This window comes from Chlamydotis macqueenii, chromosome Z (assembly GCF_036417535.1).
Source record: "Chlamydotis macqueenii isolate bChlMac1 chromosome Z, bChlMac1.mat, whole genome shotgun sequence".
NCBI classification, from domain to species: domain Eukaryota; kingdom Metazoa; phylum Chordata; class Aves; order Otidiformes; family Otididae; genus Chlamydotis; species Chlamydotis macqueenii.
In genome coordinates, this window is record NC_141593.1 from 56,452,471 (window position 1) to 56,472,622 (window position 20,152).

General features: G+C 37.0%; 1 protein-coding gene across 10 annotated transcripts in view; it reads left to right on the forward strand.

Annotated features, from left to right (window-relative positions):
- Positions 1-20,152, forward strand: part of PPIP5K2 (diphosphoinositol pentakisphosphate kinase 2) — a 57,272-nt gene that overhangs the window by 11,587 nt on the left and 25,533 nt on the right. For 9 of the 10 annotated variants that reach the window (XM_086769853.1, XM_086769856.1, XM_086769860.1 and 6 more), the window contains exons 2-16: positions 1,359-1,754; positions 3,282-3,477; positions 4,227-4,317; positions 5,196-5,281; positions 6,673-6,827; positions 7,232-7,333; positions 9,100-9,261; positions 10,386-10,507; positions 12,045-12,146; positions 12,704-12,790; positions 13,663-13,742; positions 13,827-13,932; positions 14,942-15,027; positions 15,683-15,808; positions 15,911-16,032. In XM_086769853.1, coding sequence (XP_086625979.1) covers positions 1,611-1,754; positions 3,282-3,477; positions 4,227-4,317; positions 5,196-5,281; positions 6,673-6,827; positions 7,232-7,333; positions 9,100-9,261; positions 10,386-10,507; positions 12,045-12,146; positions 12,704-12,790; positions 13,663-13,742; positions 13,827-13,932; positions 14,942-15,027; positions 15,683-15,808; positions 15,911-16,032 — 1,767 coding nt within the window. In that variant the 5' untranslated portion in view covers positions 1,359-1,610. The remainder of the gene's footprint in view (positions 1-1,358; positions 1,755-3,281; positions 3,478-4,226; positions 4,318-5,195; positions 5,282-6,672; positions 6,828-7,231; positions 7,334-9,099; positions 9,262-10,385; positions 10,508-12,044; positions 12,147-12,703; positions 12,791-13,662; positions 13,743-13,826; positions 13,933-14,941; positions 15,028-15,682; positions 15,809-15,910; positions 16,033-20,152) is intronic. The other variant, XM_086769857.1, reaches the window with a different exon arrangement.

The window sequence follows — 20,152 nt, forward strand, 5'->3', positions numbered from 1 at the left end:
TCGCTTTATTCACCCTTTCACAAATAGGATTGATTTATCTCAATGCCTAATTTCTAACTCTTGTGGGAGGAAGATGAATTAGGTGTTAGAAATTTCATCTTGTTCTTGTTGCTTTAAGGACAAACGGCTGTGCTGTCACTCCAGGATCCTTATGCCTCTGTTGTCTGACCTCAGCTTCAGCTTCTGGATCTGAAACAGCTATATTGTTTACCCACGCTTAACCTATTGCTCTCTGACTTAGGACAGATTCTTTCTGGGTAACTTTTGCTCTGTTTACCACTGTCTTTCACGGGAAGCTGAATGGTTGATCACTGTTGGGATGTACTATTGCTTCACTTTGTTTATAGAGCAGCCAAAGTAATTTTGACAGATATTTAAAGACAAATTCAGTTCTGCTGAGACATCATTGTTGAAGGGTATTTATGTAATGATCTGACTAATAAGCAACTTAACCTAAAATGTTTGGTCAGGTAAGCTTGTAAACAAGTAACTGCATGTTAATTTTCTAAGTAGTAATAAATGGATTATAAATAATGGTAAAAACCTGTGCACAACTTACAGCAGGAACACTTACCTAATTAAAACAACAGAAGACAGCTCTGAGTGTCTGTTTCTGTATACAAGTTATTTGGCCAAGACTTTATTTTCACATGGCTAATTAAAAGGTCACAGTATTTGTTCACTTCACTAGTACATTAGTGCTTAGAAGTACTTTTGTCAGAAGGCCATGCTAGTGTACATCCCTGTACATATTAATTTTTTGGTGTGAAAATAAGGCAATTCTTTGTTGGAAATGAATAAGCAAACATCAAGCTGGCACACAGATTCTGCTTTCACTCTGAATGTTCACTTAGTTTTTGAAAGAATAGGTTTCTGTTTCAGGGTAGTCATAATGGAGGGTTTACAGTTTTCATTAACATTTTTGTCTGTTTGCCACTGCCATTTGATCAGGAAACCTTTGGGGAAAAAAAAGCTGATGACAGGGATAGTGAGTTAAGTATCACAAATATTGGAGAAGATTTTTGTTATTTTTCGTATAAGAGATGCACTCTGCACTTTACCCTTCTTCAGTTAGGAAAGAAATGCGTTTGCCGGTTTTTACTTTTGTGAATTGTATTGTCTGTTTTTAAAATATCTGCATCAGTAGTTTGAATTATTTTGAAATTATTCCCCCTGCTCTAAACATACATGCAAAAGTATAGACTGTGTGTAGTGTGCATGGTTTCATTTCTGATGCTTTGCCCAGAGGTATGTAAATGTCAAAATGCTTTTTCTAAATGAGAAGGGTTTATTTTTATGTGCCTTTATCAAATGTGTTTTTTCTTTTTGTTGTTTGCTTGTTTGGATATTTCTTTTAGGTTAAAAAGTTAATATCATCTCAGGGAAGCAGCAGCCTGTTGTGGATTTCTTGGAGCAGCAACTCAAACCGATAATGAGCAGATGATATCGGTTAAACAGTGTCTGGCAGACAGCGTTATCACAGTGGCAGCCCTGCACAAGCAACATCAAAGAGCCAGGGGACTTTTCTGTTCCAGTAGGGAAACATGTCCAGTAGCTCAGCTGCGAAAGTGGCTGCAGTTTTTACATAGATCTGTAGAGATCTTGTAACCATGTCTGTTAGTGCAACAGAGAATGATCCTCCTAGATTCTTCGTGGGTGGAGAAGATGGAGAAGAATTACTGGATTCAGCCAGATCTACAGATTACGAGCACTTCTATGACCATGGGGAAGAAGAGGAAGAAGAGTATGACTCTGTATGTACTGCAGGGGAATGTGTATACTATTCTGCATGTTCTCTAGCACTATTTTACTTTGAAATGGCATTAGATCACAAAAATTGTACTGAAATGGTGTTCTGAATTGGGAAATTGTTCATTATTCAGATAATTATCTGTCAGTTATATTTGGAAATGCAGTGCACTTGAAAAGTAAGTATACTTTGAACTTTGAAGTAGATGTGCTTGACATTAGTACAGAGTTTCAGGGCAGCTGAGGTTGATGTGCCAGCTTTGCAGACCTGATTTGGATTCTGGAAATGAACTTGATGGCGTAAGCCTTCATTTTATTTCTTTGAATAATTAATAGCAAAAGGCTATCAGGAGTTTTTCTTTTGTGTGTCTTGTCAACTGCTGCAGAGTTAACTTTTGATCTTTCAGTTTGAACAGACTCAACATTTCTTTTTTCATCTTACTGTTGTTTTCATTAAGATCCAACATGTTTTAATTCTTCCTTGTCTTAATGTATAGAAAGTGCATGCTAAATTAATCTTAAATTATACCTTAGTTTATTATCCTTGCAGAGTGTTCTGAATTGTATTTTAGCACTGTGCTAGCAGTTTTTAGTTTTTTTAAGACAAACTCTTAATTTTATTATGCGTAAGTCATCATGTTATGTCATTTTTTTAGGTGTATTTTGCTGCTCTTTTCGTCTGTAACATTTCACTTCAGGGAATAATCGGATTGAATTTTCACTGATTGCAAGCATGTTTAAAAAATTGCATGCAAGGAGGTATTGCTAAAGCACTGCACTGTGATTAAATATAACTTGGTAATGCAGAGAAATAGTGCAAAATTAGCAGCTCAGGCAGGTCAATTCAGTCAGTGTGTTTTAGTGAGGGAAGGTAATTGGCTGTGGTTTAAAAGAACAGTAAGTTGAAATAAAGGATTGTTCTGAGTTTATTTTTTTTGTTTTGGTTGGCTGTTGCACTTAGGATTACCACGGAGGGAAAGAAATTTTTAAAGGTGTATAACATGAAAGAAAATACAGAGTATGCAGAAGAAAAGTGAAACTGTCTGTGCACAAAATAGCTCAGAAATCTAGAACAGTATTTTCTCATTTACTAGTTTTGCTTTCCATAATTCACTTGTAATATCAGGTAATAAGATGAGAAGCCTTGTGACTACTGAGTAGATGTAGAAAAATTTTAAAATGAATTGTTAGTTCATTTTACAGTAAGCCACAAGTATGATTTTGTTCAGATTTGACATTTCTAACTTAGATTTTGATCCTGTGTATTTCTTCATGATACAATACTCACAAAAAATAGTGTAGAGCTATTGAACAGTTTCATTTTTTGAGACATTCTTCATAAGGATGCAGTGCGATGTGCTGTCATGCTGCATTTTGTTATGTGCTAGCAATTTACTTGATTAAAAACCAAATTAAAGGTAGTACCTGAATTTTAACAGAAAATAACTGCTGTAGCATTGTGCTGCTAAAACCCTGTTGTGTTCTGAGAAAACTAAAAATAATAATTGCTTTTTTCCCCCCCCCGTCTTCAGCCACCAGAAAGACAAATCGCAGTTGGGATTTGTTCGATGGCTAAGAAATCTAAGTCCAAACCAATGAAAGAAATTCTTGAACGCCTCTCCATGTTTAAGTACATAACTGTGGTAATATTTGAAGAGGATGTTATTTTGAATGAGCCAGTAGAAAACTGGCCTTTATGTGACTGTCTCATTTCTTTTCATTCTAAAGGTAAACCTTCTAATAATACCATAAATATTTTTGATGTCTAAATACTTTAACCAGTTTGAGGTTCCTTTTTTTTTTTTCGTCTTGTAGTTTCATTGGATTTTCCTAGGAATATTTGTCTTGTTTAGTTTCCTAGGTTTCATTTGTCTTGTTTATTATAATATGTATAAAATACAAGCTTTTAAAATTATACTGTTTTCATTGCTTGAGAAAGTCCTGTCTGACATGGTATTTAAAATAGCTATTCCACTGGTAAATATTTGTAGAGGCAGTGGAAATGGTGATCTAATACTTACTTGGTCCAATAACTGGAAAGGCATGCTACTTTCTCAATGGGAGTGCTGGGTTTCTGGCCACTTGTTCATGTATCTCTGCTAATATCTATGTTTTTTTGTGAGGCTGGGCAGTGAACCAAAAATGAATAGTCTGAAGTTAAAAATTGTATTTTTAGGCAGAGGCAATAAAAGCCTTAGTTCTGGCCCAATGGAAGTAGAGGGCATGTAGAGTGAGGAGGAGGGAATTGGAGACAGGACCACTATTTTTGGCGTGCTTTACTGAAGTTAGGCTGTAGTTTCATGATCGTCTTAAGCTAATGTTATGTGTGTCTATAGTTGAGGGAATATCCTTAATATACTTAATATACTTAAGCCGTATCTCTTGTTGTACTCTAAAGCTTGAATATGAAGCTTCCAGACTTTTTACTGGTATTGTGTCTTGTAGTTTTAATTTATTTGCCTTACTAAATATTTTAGGATTTCCACTGGACAAAGCAGTTGCCTATGCAAAACTCAGGAATCCGTTCATAATCAATGACTTGAATATGCAGTATCACATACAAGATAGGTAAGTAACACTAATTACCTGTAAACAGCAAACTACTTTTAAGTCATAGACTGGAAGAATCTGTTGGTATTGCATAGCAACATTTCCAGTGTATTGTACAGCAGTCTAAATAAAATTACAGTGAATGTTATGTTTTATTAATGTATGCATAGTTTTCTGGAATATGTCTCTAGGTGTGTTTTTTCTTTTACTGCTTTTTTGTTGGTACATCTGAAGGTTTACCAAGGTAGAAATTCTATGATACATTTGTCTAAAGCTTAGCAAATAAAAGAGTTTAAACTCTGACAATATGTATAACATAGGTATGTGTAGCAATTCTACAATCTCCTGTAATTATAGAATTAATGTACCTTAGTCTTTTTTCCTGTTAAGTGGATACTTAACACAGGTTTTTGGTATGCAAAGATCATGTGGTTATTCAAAGTGAATTTTATTTTGAGGCTGCAATCATGCATAGCAAATATTAACAAAACAATAGCGAGCAAAATACATAAACACTGGAGCCTTCTGAGCAGTGAGCAGACTTGCTGTTTTGGATGGCTTCAGCTGCTGTCCTGTATCAACTTTTTCAACCTTTCATGTTAATAATCTCCTTTAACAAGAGAATTGTTCTATTTAAATTGCTGTTGCACTGCCAGAGTGGAAGGAGAGGACTGGCATGGCAAATTACATTTTTATTTATATTTATGAGATCACTGCAAGGTACAGCTGTGTCAGTGACCTTTAAAGCATTATATTAATAAGTAGAGTGTTATATATGCAATCTTACTTCTGTGATATTAAAAAAAAATATTTTTCTCCTTTATTCATGAACTGTAAAATAGAAATATTGGCAGGATTTGCAGTCTTACTGTGCAACTTTTGTTCTTTTCTTCTAGGAGAGAAGTATATGGTATTCTTAAAGCTGAAGGCATTTTACTTCCTCGCTATGCAGTTTTGAACCGTGATCCAAACAATCCCCAAGGTAAAAACTGATGACTGAAATATCAACCACTGGCATCTCTTTGTTTCCACTGGAGAACAGTGCATATGTAACTGAAAGATAAATGTCTCCTGCTAGACAATTAATTCATTGGTGCAGAGGTTGATTTCTCTTCCATTATTTAGAGTATTGTTGTGGCTCAACCCCTACTGGCTGTGGGGACAGTATATGAAATGGAAAAGGCCTTCAGGCTGTCTAAGCACTGTTCAGCAGTAATTAAAACATCAAGACTGTTCTAGTCACAAATTCAAAATGTAGCACCATACCAGCTGCTGTGAAGAAAATTAACTCCATCCCAGCCAAAGGCAGTACAAGTATGCATCTGAAAGCATGATTGACAGTCCTCTTACAGCTGTTGTCGGACACTAGAATATAATGGCCTCCAAAATCAAACTGAGATTCTAACATGTCACCAAAGAGAGCAGCATTCGTGATGATACATTACCCACAATAATTAGTAATTTTACATTTTACTTAGGAAAGTAATATTGATTAAAACAAGTCAGAGTATTGAATACTTTTGCTTCTAAGTACAAGCAGCCATGTAAGCAAAATCTAGTCCAGGTGGATCTGCAGATGACATACTCTGAATGTAAGTTGGAATTATTTTTTTCTGTACCTGAAAACAAACATAATAGCTTTTTCTACTAAAATGAAAACTTACAGCAACAATAGGAAGTTGCAATGACAGGTCAAGACACAAGAGCAAGAGATAAGCAAAAAAAAAGTAAAATTGAAGTATTACTGTGGTGTAACTCTTAAGAGGTAGGAAATTTTAGGTTATAATGTCTGCATAATCTAGGGGGAAAAGGATTCATTTATGCTACAAAAGTCAAATAAAAGCTGCTGCATGCAGCCAGCCAGTATTGAAGAGATTCCTGATTCCCAATTCCAGAGGACCTGATCCTCTGTTCAGGGTGCATCAGTAACATAGTATGAGACAATTTTCAGCCTGTTAAAAGTACTATTGCATCTGGCACAACACAATGTTCACTGTCCATCTGCCGTCTTCCTGGTATTTCAGAGAAAGGCACTGAATAAGAGACAGACAGCCCTACCCTCTGTCTTCAAAACATTTCCAAAAAAATAACACCTATGCAAGCTTATGCATCTGTAGGAGACAATTCCTTGTCTGACACTGAGGGAATCAACAGAAATCCTGGAACATAGTATTGAAGTAACATAAAATAGGCGTAGTAGAGCAGACATGTTCAGCACATGATCATCAAGTCTTTGTGCAGTCAGTAACAAATCAGAGAACCAAAAATATAGTACAATCTTTTTATTTCAACCTGCAAAATTACCCCAAATCCCTAATCATGTCATTCCATGAATGTATTATTACATGTCTATTGTTCACACTGTTTCTTCAGAGTGCAACTTGATTGAAGGAGAAGATCATGTGGAAGTGAATGGAGAAATTTTCCAAAAGCCTTTTGTAGAAAAGCCAGTTAGTGCTGAGGACCACAATGTTTACATTTATTATCCAACATCTGCTGGGGGTGGAAGCCAGAGGCTCTTTCGAAAGGTGAGAGTATTGTACTAAAGATATTGAAAAGTTGTAGATGTTTAACAGAATTGTAGAGTAGTTCTGTCCATATTTTGTTAGCTGAGACCTGTGTTATCATGTCCTACTTCTATAGGAGTAGTGGCAGATCAGAGAAATTCATTTCAGGAGAGTGTGTAGACTGAATGAAGAACCTTGTTCCTTGCAATAGATTGCCAGCCACTGCAGATTCTTACAGGTAAAAGAAGCATATGCTATAAGTGCACTTTTAGAATCTTATCAAAATCGTTTAGGAATGATCAAAACCTACTTGCTTCATTTGGTCCAGGAGGTGTTTTCTCAGTACAGGTATGTTATTTTAACAAGTTTTAATGTTTCTCAGACAGTAGACTGTGAGTTTATTAATAGAAGAATATTCATTTCAGATTGGCAGCAGAAGCAGTGTTTATTCCCCTGAAAGCAGTGTGAGAAAAACAGGCTCCTATATTTATGAGGAATTCATGCCTACAGATGGCACTGATGTGAAGGTATTTATATTTAGAACAATCAAGTGCTCCAAGAGCTTGTCAATTTGAAAGATGAAAGTGTATCTTTGTGTCAAGGATTAATTTTAATGATGTTTTGATACAGTTCATAAGTAAAGAAGGTAATTTTATTCTAGCTAAACACAGTACTTGTAATGTAGAGCAGCTTTCTTTAAGTTGTTGAAATCAAATGCTGGAGGCTTATTACCTGAGACATTGTCTTTCTTTTTTGTACTACATTAGTGCTAGAACAGCATACATTTTCCTGTGTAAACAGATAGAAGCTGTCTTGATATTTTATCTGAAGGTTACAAAGAAATCAGTAATTGAAATATATTTCATCAATTATCTCAGTATTCTAATGAATAAACAAAAGTTATGTACTAAAATTGTATGAAGTGATTGTATGCATTGATCTTATCTGTAATTATTTTCACTCTTTTGTTCATTTATTTGCTTAACAGGTGTAAAGATTAGCTATCACAAAAGAATGCTAAAATAGAGTAATAACAGAATAGCTGTTAAAGCCAGCCACGTATGGAGATTGCTTTCTTTCTCTTTGTCTTAGTTCTGGCTATTTTAAGCCTAACATAAAACATATGAAACAAATGTTTTACAGCATTCATGAGAGATCACTGTATTTAGACAAAAAATGGAGGTTTAGAGAGCGTGAGATCTAATCAAATCTTAGACCAAAGAGCCAATTTATCAATTGCAGTCATCTTCTCCCACTGGGTGATATGAGAGAGGAATTCTCACTTTATGTTCTCAAACAAATAAACCATTCTTTATGTTTTCGTGAGCTATACTTTTCAGATGGTTATATTGTGCAGCGCTTTGCAGTAGGTTAATCTGAGTTTAGAGGCATCTGTGTAAGAGCTTTACAAACTGTTTCCAAAAAGAAAAGTTTTTGCAACCTGAAGAGATGCAAATGACTTGAGGAGTGGGGACTATTTTGATTACTTGTACTGTAGTCATCAAGTAGCAGCTGTGGGCTTCTACATCCCCCAAAAAATAATGGATTTTCTTCAAGAAACAAGACTGTAGGCTTTATATTAGGCAACTTCATGCAACTCACCTTCTTGACTAAAGTGACTAAATTGGCAATATTTGCAATCATCTTGTTTACTTTTTTATCAAAGAGTAGAGTTTTATTTTTAATTAAAGTGACAGTAACCCATTTTTGAGAGCTACTGACAAGTCTCTTCTAGCATATGCCCCAATCTTATCAGTAACTATTGGAACTGCAGCAGAGTAGGTAGCACAATCATTCTCTCAAGCTCCTGCCTTGTCATGCTAAAACTGAGTAGGTCTTTGCTTTGTTTAGTCCTGCCTAAAATATAAAATATTTTCAATTAAGAGAATCACTCAAACTTGCAGACAGATCTCCATAATCAAGTAAACTGAAATAATTCTCAAATTAATTTGTTCTGCAGATGTTTTGGAGAGGAAAATTTTATTCCTTATCTCTGTATCTCAATAATTAAGAAATGCATTTTTATTCATCAAGTTTTGTAATTATTTTTCTTTACCTGTGCTCCAGCTGTTTTCTCCTCTTGCTTTATTCTAGGTTGTCAGTAAAAGATGGGTGTTCTCTGAAGGCAGAGAATGCCATTTGAGGAAGGTACTTTAGCGTGATGTTTTCAGTTATGAAAGCAGCTAGTACCTTTTGACGTCATTATCACATTAGATGCAATTCAGCAAGGTGTATGCATATATGTAATATAATTTAATTGCATAGTATCAAGAGTTCCTGTTTTTCAATAAAGGTGTACACAGTAGGTCCAGACTATGCTCATGCTGAAGCCCGGAAGTCTCCAGCTTTGGATGGCAAGGTAGAACGAGATAGTGAAGGAAAAGAAGTCAGGTATCCAGTCATCCTGAATGCAAGAGAGAAGTTAATTGCTTGGAAAGTATGCCTTGCCTTTAAAGTAAGCCAATTACTTTCATATCTGGTCAAACATTTAGTGTTAATTAATTGTTTATTACATGAAACTTCCGTAGGCTTTTAGGGCACAGAGCTAGCAGTGATAATTGCTGCAGAACTCTTAGGAAGGTGAAAGGTTGAACTTCCACATCCACGTCTTTCTTTAATCTAGAATTCTTCCTTTAATGAATTGAGAAGTTCTGGATGGGTTGCTTACATTGCATAAATTTCCTGAATTAACATGTTGCTATTTTGCTTTGCTAGTCCACAGTGTATCTGTTCTATGCATAATATATTCACATACTATGTTTATGTGTTTACTAAGTTAGAAAAACACAATTTCGGTAGCCAAATTTTTGTAATTTTTGTTACCTAGTGATTACATTGGGCCCAGTTAAATATTAATTTGGTACTGACGTGACGAGGTCCTTATTTGAAGTATTTGATAGTTTCCATTTTTGTATAAAGATTCCTTTGTTCAAAAGTTCATTCAGTCTCTTACCCTCCTTTCACCTGTCTTATTAAAAGACTGTGTTTCAGTCTGTCCCATTACCTGTGTGTAATTGTGATGTCATTCTGGAACCTGTGGAGTGTGAACCTCTATCACCGACCAAAGTGGGCTTCAAGGTCTAAAAAAGTAATCTGTTGAAATAGCATCTAGTATCCTGTACTAATAATGCCAATCTTATGGCAATGTCAAAACTATCCTGTGAAATTTAAATTTGGATAAAAAGGTTTTTATCAATATTTTGTCATTTCTTGCTTGCCACCCTTAAAAACTATATGTACGGGGAAACTACTATGAAAATGGGAAATTTGTAGGCTCCTTGTTGCTTATGCTGTAAATCTTGAAGGTTAAGTTTGTGTACATGTGAACTTTACCTTCAGTACTGATACGGATATGTAGGAAGGGTACAATCAAGTTGGGGGTATAAAGTTAAAAACAGGAAGATGTTTGCATGACATGAGTGAACCTAACCTGGAACTAGCAAAAGGTACTTACTATAAAGTCTATCATATTTTTATCATGTTTTCAGATGAATACCACATTAAAATACAATGTTTATTTAGAGTAAACAATCCTAAAGAAGGTGATCAATGACTTGAACTTTTGTTCTTAAAAAACAGCAAACAGTTTGTGGCTTCGATTTGCTGCGTGCTAATGGACAGTCCTATGTCTGTGACGTGAATGGCTTCAGTTTTGTGAAAAACTCCATGAAATACTATGATGATTGTGCTAAGATACTGGGGTAAGAGTTTACTGATTTATTTCAGGAGTGTTGCCTGTTTACTCTTGTGTGTGACTATAGTTTATGTATTACTTATTCCTTATTCCTAGATGAATTATTTAAAATGAAATATCATGTAAAATAAGTAATTAAATAAAATAGTAAAATAAATAAAATATTTTTAAAAAAATCCTAAATCACTAAATAGATCCTAAATAAATTCCTTATTCCTAAAATAATCTAAAACATCTGAGTCTGAGTGTTTTGTGAACACTTAAAGCTAACTGAATAAGTATTTTGGAAGTTGGATTCAGTTCTTAAAGGTAGTTGAGATTTTTTTGAAGTAGAGAAGCACCACTGGATGCTTATGCTTGCTGCTGTTTAATATACTCCCAAATTAATGTACATTGTTCTTTATCTGAAGCTGGTGTATAGCTGTATATTTGTGGATTTCATACTGGTAAATCCAAACTAATGTAGTATCATGGTGTCTTCTGCCATACCATCTTCTCTATGCTTTTGGTAGCAAAAAAAGGTATTATAAGGGATCATAAAGAATTGAGTAGTGAACTCTATGCCAATGAAATGTTGCCTTCAAAGAAGGTTAATCTCATTTTGGCCAGTTAAACTGACTTTACAGAAAGATTGCACAGATGAGATACAGCATGATTTTCTGCATTATCAAACAGTCTGGGATCTTACTAAATGGAGGAAAAGCTAAGCTGAAATCCTAGATAACAACTATACTCCTGTTGTTGTAGGCCACTTTTGGAGTTAGAGTTACAATTCTCAGACCCATTTTGACTTCATTCAAATTGTTGCAGCTGTTCAATACTCTGAAAAAAGTTATTGCCTCATTTTTCCTTATGCTTTATTCGTTAAAGGTAATATACATTGCAGTGTTAATTTTTTGAGCTTTTTGGAAATTAAATTTTGACTTACGCTGTTTTAAGGTGCACAACTTTATTTCTCAGTGTTACTGCTTCTTATGTAGGTATTAATCTGAAGCTCAGTATATACTTGGGAAACAGAACGTTAGCAAGATTTTAAAATCTTCTGTAGGTGGAGGCAGTGTTATAATTTTGTCGTTGTGACCGGCGACTCTACGTATTTTTCCGGTTCTATCACAGAAACTGCTGAGAAATTACTACTAAAGGTACCAGTTACTTTTTGATGAGAATGGCTTGCTGATTATCAGGCACTTTGAGTTAGGCAATGGAGTCAGGTGTCTGAATATTTAGATGAACAAGAATAAATCCTATCCAAGAACTCTTTAAGGAAGTGGAGTTCAAAAACTGAGATTTCTTATAAATCCAGGGCCTTTAGGCGAATGTTGTCTCTGTAGAAGTTGTAATAATTGTTTAAATTGTTGTTTAAGTAGGTTTTTCTAATATAATTAAATGAAAAATACGCATCTTAGAGATTCATGAGTGCTAGTGCTATAAAACAGCATTGATAAAAATGCATGTGTATATTATCTGTTTGGTTTGGAGTTTGTATGTGTTGTATAAGCTGTGCTTTAAACAATTTTTTTTTTTCTTTTCAACCCTTTTTTTAGAAATATCATAATGAGAGAACTTGCTCCCCAGTTTCAGATACCATGGTCTATTCCTTTGGAAGCTGAAGATATCCCTATTGTGCCAACCACCTCTGGAACAATGTAAGAAAATAGTAGCTACACCTGAATTGTGCAAACTTCTAATGTAATTTTTGTGTGAATTTTTTTTTCTCTTCACAAGGTGTGCCCACTTTGACCTATGAACGCTTGTTTTGTGTGATGAAAACAAGGAAGGAATCACAATTGCTATGCCAGCAATCAGAGTTTCTGACCCTTAGTCAAGCTGAGTATAGAACAGCAGAATTTCAAGTGTAGTGTCTTTTATGCATAGCTTCCTTCACTGCTAATCATTGTTTCAGCACCAACTTAATATACGCTTCTAATAAACATGCTCTCTCATTTAATGAACCTCAATCGTTTTTTTAAAAACTACTTAAAATAGATGTTCTGTAGTTACCCAAGTCTTAAAATCAATATTTATATTTTATACCTTACACCATTTTCAGTTAACCATATATTCTTGCATATCCTTCCATCACTTCTGTAGTTATGTCAGATAACTATGACTTTGTCAGTTGTCTTGATTCATGGTGGTTTTAATATCAAATAAAAGACCCTTGTATATAGAACTGTGAAATACAACTCTCTTGAAATTTCAGGATGGAGCTTAGATGTGTTATAGCTGTAATACGCCATGGGGACCGAACACCAAAACAAAAAATGAAAATGGAAGTAAAACATCAGAAGTAAGTAGAATCTTAGAAAGAATTAGTTTGGATGATTTAGTGCAGGGCTCACTATTTGGGGAAGTGCAAGCAATTAATTATTGCGTCATACAAGTTGTTTTTTTTGTTGTTTTCTTTTGAATGTAACTGATGTTGCAGCTAATTAATAAGCATGCACCTTTCATTCTAACAGGACTGTCAAATTAATTGTGCAGACTTCACCACATGCTGTGCCTTGTGAACAGTCCTGCTTGATCTTAATTAGAATGCATTTGTCTTGATTCAAAATAATGCAGCAGAGAATATTTCTGCTTCAACATTTGACCATGACTTCTGCCTTTCTCCTTGTATCATAGCTGTTCTTGTGTGAGCTCTCATCTTGCTGCACCACCTTTTTGTCTTTTACTTTTGTCAAAGTTAGATGGCTGAATTTCTGGTAGATACTGTATTTATGTTAGTGTTCAAAAAGTGCCTTACATAATTGGCCTGGAATTAGATGCAATTTCAGTTTAAAGTAATTCTTTGGTTTGGAACTAGATTCTTGCCTTCAGAGATACATGCTGTAAATGTGTGGGATTGCTCATTTGGTATTTTTGGTCCCAGCTTCTGTTCACAATCATTCTAGAAGATTAAGAATTGACATAGCTGTATATTCAAATATTATGTCATTTGATATACAGAATATCTTACCCCTACTTTTTTTTTTTTAACACTTGGCAAGTCAGTAAGTGAAGATTTTAAGTGCTCTTATTTCTCTAATATGTTGAAGACTTTCTTGGGAAATGGGATTTGAGTAAAGGTTGGTTTGACCTCTGTAGTGCAGGTCTTAACATGCTTTTCAAATAATGTAACTTATTAACTGTGTTTTTTAATCAATATTCTTTCTCTTAAAGATTTTTTGATCTCTTTGAAAAGTGTGATGGATATAAATCTGGAAAACTAAAACTGAAGAAACCGAAACAGCTGCAGGCAAGTTTGTCTTTATCTTATTGCTGTAGTATTTTATGAATATAAATTATTTGTTTAAGTAAATCCTATGTTTCCTTTCTTTAGGAAGTGCTTGATATAGCAAGGCAGCTCCTTGTAGAACTTGGGCAAAACAATGATTCTGAAATTGAAGAAAGTAAAGCAAAACTTGAACAGCTGAAGACTGTGTTAGAAATGTAAGTGTCTAATTTTCAGGCTTCATAGCAAGAAAATTGTACCTGCCATTTTGACCTGTTTGACCAGTTACTGTTTGTATTGCAATGGTTGTCAAATATGCAGTGATTTATATTAATTCAAGCACAAGGGTTATCAAGAGAAAGGATGTCATATTTGACATTATGAAGGAGAACTAGGCCATCTTCCTGTTTATTCTCCTTATCTTGAACTTACTGCTTTATCTAGTGTCTCAATATTATTCCTACATGAAAACATTACTTCCTTTGATCTCAAATCTTATCTTCTTGCATTTTTTTAAACTTAAAGTATTTTAGTGCAGGGTCTGCTTCTTGCAGATGACATGATGGAGCCAGTAAGAACTTTCACCATGTGTACTGTCTACTTAAAGCAAACTTGGAGGATTCCAGATAAATAAGGCTTTGTTATTAAGCCTGAAATATTTAGGTTTTGGGTTTTTTTTTTTTAAAGAGAAAACTAAGTTTCAGGATTTGTTAAAGATCTGAGGTCTCAGAACTCTGAATGGTAGTAGATAACTTGAATTTTAAAAAAAAATAGGGCAAAGGCATTTATGATTGAAATTTATGACTGTTGTTTAAAATACTGAGTTCTACTTGGGAACTTAATTGGCTGACAAAATGGTGTCCACCTACCCTGCCAGATCAGATTCTGGATTCCAATAGCCACTGTAATTGTGGATCTGAATAGACAAGTTACTCATGCAATCTACAATTGCTTTTTTTTTCCAGTTTTGTGTTCAGTGTTGTGAAAAAAAGTAGTAGATAGTGTTTTTAAATGCTTCATTATAGAATGACTGATATTTCTGTAGTCATTCTGTGCTTGTTGACACGTTTGTTCTAAGGACTGCTTCAATAAATGGTGGTCAAATACACAAACCAATGACCAGCATAGATTTATTATATCCTGTTAGGGGAGCACAGCAGATTTGGAGGAAAATATTTAAAATCTTTCTCTCCCTTTTCCCCTTTCACTTTCCCCTGTTTCTACTAGGTATGGGCATTTTTCAGGCATAAATCGCAAAGTTCAGTTAACATATCTTCCTCATGGTTGCCCAAAGACTTCCAGTGAAGAAGAAGGTATGGTATTACTTTTCCACCTAATCATTTAGCTTCATATGGGTTTAGTCATAGACTAGTGGTATAACATGTCTTGATGTTAAGAAGAAGGAATATGTTGTTTTGAATGAATGTTTGTATTGTTGGCAGATGTTCAGAGCCTCTTAATCTGCTAAATGGTACACCTAAAAATACGTAGCAAATTGTATTCTAACACTACTTTTTTTTGTAAGAGGTAGGGTGAAAACAATCTTCAGTGATTCACCAAAAACAGTGTTTTGGGGCTGGAGTGGGAAAATCCCACTTAACATTTACTACTATCTTCAAAACTTTTACAAGCTTTTCTGGTCCTTTACCCATGGTTATTAACGGAAATAACTGTAGGGTATTTAGCATCCAATTTCTTTTAATTTTTCTGTCTCAACTTGCTTTTTGGCTCAGATGTCGTGCTAAATATTTTTCACTTACATTTTCTCTGTAATTTAACTATTTCAGATTTCTGTGTTTAAGTGCCCATTTAGTTCTCCAGCTCAATATTTTTGTAATTTTAGAATGCTATTGAAGACTCATATTGTTGAAGAGATCCTTTACTGAAGCCATGCATAGTCCAAATATTTTTTTTCATTTGCTGAAAAAAAAATTTAACTACTAAACTCCTTTCTCTGTGTACAATTAGATAATAGAAGAAATGAGCCATCCTTGCTTCTGGTTCTAAAATGGGGAGGAGAATTGACCCCTGCAGGCAGGGTTCAAGCAGAGGAGCTTGGAAGGGCTTTCAGGTGTATGTATCCAGGTGGACAAGGTAAAATAAATTTAGTTTTTAAAACAGTGTTGAATGGCATAAGTCTCTTTGGAAGAAAATCAAGTCCAAAATGAGAGTTTGAGTGAAATGTTTGTTTGGTAGGAGATTATGCTGGATTTCCTGGATGTGGTTTACTTAGATTACATAGCACTTACCGACATGATCTCAAAATCTACGCTTCTGATGAGGGACGAGTTCAGATGACTGCAGCAGCTTTTGCAAAGGTACAATGTGAAATTGTATTTTGAATTTTAAAAACTCTGATGTTCTCAAGTTTGTTTTTTGTTTGGAAGACTGGTATTAGAGTCCATGGTGTGTAATGAGTCTGTGCTTTTAAAAGAAATGTATTTGCAAAGAGTATTTCGTTCAGTGTGAAAAAGTATCCAATTAATGTGCTAAGCATTTGAAGTTATTTGAGCAATGCAGACAGGTTTTAATTATACAGCCCTATCAATATACCATAGTCCTTTCCAGTAATAACCTCCAAAATCATAGAATCATAGAATGGTTTGGGTTGGAAGGGACCTTAAAGGTCATCTAGTTCCAACCCCCCTGCCATAGGCAGGGACACCTTCCACTAGACCAGGTTGCTCAAAGTCTCATCCAGCCTGGCCTTGAGCACTTCCAGGGATGGGGCATCCACAGTTTCTCTGGGCAACCTGATCCAGTGTCTCACCACTCTCACAGTAAAGAATTACTTCCTTATATCTAATCTAAATCTACGCTCTATTACCTTTTGTCCTATCACTACATTCCCTGATAAAGAGTCCCTCCCCATCTTTCCTGTAGGTCCTCTTCAAGTACCAGCAGGCTACTATAAGGGCTCCCCAGAGCCTCCTTTTTGCCAGGCTGAACAACCCCAGCTCTCTCAGCCTGACCTCATAGGAGAGGTGCTCCAGCCCTCTCATCATCTTCGTGGCCCTCCTCTGGACCCTCTCCAACTGGTCCATGTCCTTCTTATGTTGGGGGCTCCAGAGCTGGATGCAGTACTCCAGGTGGGGTCTCAGAAGAGCAGAGTAGTGGGGCAGAATCACCTCTCCTGACCTGCTGGTCATGCTTCTTATGATGCGGCCCATGATGTGATTGGCAGCATTTTTAGTTTGCACCTTGCTTATTTGTTTAAAGCTTACTTTCCTCAAGTTTTGTCAGACTTCTGTGACAGATTGTGTGTGTGTGTGTGTGTGTGTTGGTTAAAGCACAGGTATTAGAACTGATCTGACATAATGTATTCATTTTCCATGAGCAAGAATTGCAGTTTTCAGTCACTTCCACTGATTTGGACCAGAAGATTTGGAGTTCAAAAAGCAACTCTTTTTATTAAAACTATCTTTTGTTCATTGATTTGTAACTTTATAGAGGAAATTAGATGATTTGAAGCTATTAGATATGTGGAATTAATGAACTATTTCGCATATATTTTAAGGGGAAATTGTGCAGACTATGCATTCGTGCTTTTTTTGGAATTAATTGAAGTAGTTTCTTAAGGTTGTGGCAAGAGGCTTTCTAATTTGGGCCTGTCAAAAAGGATGCCTAGTAAGTAAGACATGATAGCAGTACTGTGTCTTGGCACTTCATAGAAATAATTTGCATTTTTGGTTGAAATTATAAAAATTTAGTAGTGATGTTTAAAAAGAATGAACTGTTTTTCAGTGCAAACATGTATTTATGGGAACTATTAATATAAAATACAGAATTTGGAACTTCCTACATCTTTAATGCTTGCCAAAGCATTTTTTTACCCCTCTTCGTGCTAGGCAAATTCCTCTTTTGCTCCTCTTCCCAAGTTGCCCTTTGCATAATGCTTCCACTTGCTAATAATTTATTTCCTCATTATGGTTATACAGATCTTTTAATAGTGTGGCAAATACAATTAAAAGGACACAGACAGTGCAAGTGTTATATAAATACTACATAGGTGAATGAGTTTCAGTAATAATACGGAGTGATAGAGAAGTTTAGGTTTCAAGGGACCTCTGTAGGTCGTCTAGTCCAACTCCGCACAGCACAGAGCCAGTTTGAATGAGGTTGCTTAGAGTCATACAATCCAGTTCTGAGTATCTCCAGGAATGGAGATTCCACAGCCTTTTCAGGTTTTTAATTCCATCCTTCATTTTCAGGTTGTGTCTCTGTTCCTCTCAAGTAGTCCATCCCTGCTTCCACCTTCTGTGTGTTCCTTTTTTGTGCATGCTGACCTTCTGCATAACTTCCCATATGTCAGAGTGGACTGCTCTTGTGCTTTGAGGAGGTTGTCTTTGGAGATCATCCAGCTGTCCCAGACACCTTTGTCCTTCAGGACACTCCTCCATAGGATTCCATTAATAAGCTAAAATCTACTTGTTTGAAGGCTGTCGTAGTTCAGCCCCGATCAGGACCAAACTACGCAGTCTCTCTCTCGCTCCCCCCCACCCTCCGAGAGAATAGGAGGAGATGATATAGGAAAAAACGGCTCAAGGTTTGAGATAAGGACGGGGAGAAATCCTTAAAGTTACCATTATGGGCAAAACAGACTCGACTTGGGGAAAAACACTCATTTATTTCTAAAATAAGCAGGAGAATGAGACACGGAACAAGATAACCTCCCCCCACCCCTCCCTCTTCCTGGGCTTAACGTTATCTATACTACCTCCCCTCCCGAGCGGCACGGGGGCGGCGGGGGGAAGGGAATGGGGGTTGCGGTCGGTTCATCATGCGTTGTTTTACGCCGCTGTATCATCGTCGGGGGAAGAACTCCTCGCATTCCTCCTCTGCTCCAGCGTGGGGTCCCTCCCACGGGCCACAGTCCTTCGTGAAACTGCTCTGGCGTGGGTCATCTCTTCCACGGGGTGCAGTCCCTCTAGAACAGCTGTCCCAGCGGGCCCTCCACGGGCCACAGCTGCCTTCAGGCCTCCACCTGCTCTGGCGTGGGGTCCTCCATGGGCTGCAGGTGGATCTCTGCTCCTCCGTGGGCCTCCATGGGCTGCAGGGGGACAACCTGCTCCACCATGGTCTTCACCACAGGCTGCAGGGGAATCTTGGCCAGGAGCCGCATTACTCCTCCCCCTCCTTCTGAACTGACCTTGGCGTCTGCAGCCATTCCTTACAACAGGCTGGCAGATGCCTCTCAGGATCCTTTTTACATCTTGTTCACTTCTCATCTCCTCTCCACTTCTTGCAGCCAGGCTGGGCCGAGTTGGGCCCAGTCAGCTGCCTGGCAGGAGGCCAGAGGGTGAGGCCTGCAAGGCCCACAAAGCTCGCGCCTCCCCCTCTCTGCCCCCCGCTCAGGTGCTTCACATCTCTCTTTTTTTTTTTCTGTTTTCCCCTACTTAAATATGCTATCGCAGATGCATTATCACGGGACATTCTGCTACCAATTGGCTCAGCCTTGGCCAGCAGCGGGTGCGCCCTAGGCCCGGCCGAGTCCACTGAACAAAGGGGAGCAACTTTTAGCAGTTTCCTACAGAAGCTACCACCTTAGGCCCCGCCTCACTAACAAAACCAGAACAAAGGCCAAGGCTCTAATGCAATTGTTTGTCTTGTTCACTTCTCCAAGGATCTGTCATATTATCAGGTTTCAATTGCCAAGGCTACTGTTGACCTCCACATTCCTGACATTTCTGAGTAACAGGTCCAGAGGAATGCCTCTGCTCAATAGTTCATCAGTAACCTGTGTCAAAGAATTGTCCTGGGTGTTTTCCAGAAATCTGAATTACTCGTCCCCTGCAATATTGCTCATGCATGAGGTACCAAGGGCTAAGGGCCCCCATGGAAAACAGGGCCTGCAATCAGGAGGCTTTCTTCAGTTGTGTTAAGAAGGCTTCATCTATTTCCTCTTTTAAATTGGGTAGTCTGTAGCAGAGGCCCACCATGATGTTGCCCTGTGCTTATTTGTCCTTTGATCCGTACAAATAAAATCTCAGCTTGCTTGTCAGTGGTTTGAAAGCAGAGGTCCTGGTATTCAAGCTACTCCTTTGCATAGAGCCCAGTTCTGCCTCCTTGCCTTCCTGGCTTCCAAAAGGCCCTGTATCTAGCTATAGCAAAACTATTTGTGTTTCACTACATCTTTGTAATCTGAATAAACTTAAAGCTCTGCAAGTGTTCAGACTTCTTATTTTTCCTGTTTATTTCCATGCTGCATGTGTCGGTGCAGAAGTATTTCAGCCCTCTTTCCTGCTTTCTCCTTGGTCAGCAGGCTTGAGGAGACACCACCCCATTTCCTTCCTTATCCCAGACCCTTTATGTTGCTAGAAAAGTAACAAAAGTTTCCAACCTTCTTCATTTTGGAAATCTCCATTTACCTCTTGCTCAACTGTAGCCTTTGGTCCTACTGTGCCCCACAGAGTCCAGGCTCTGTCTGTCTCCCATTTA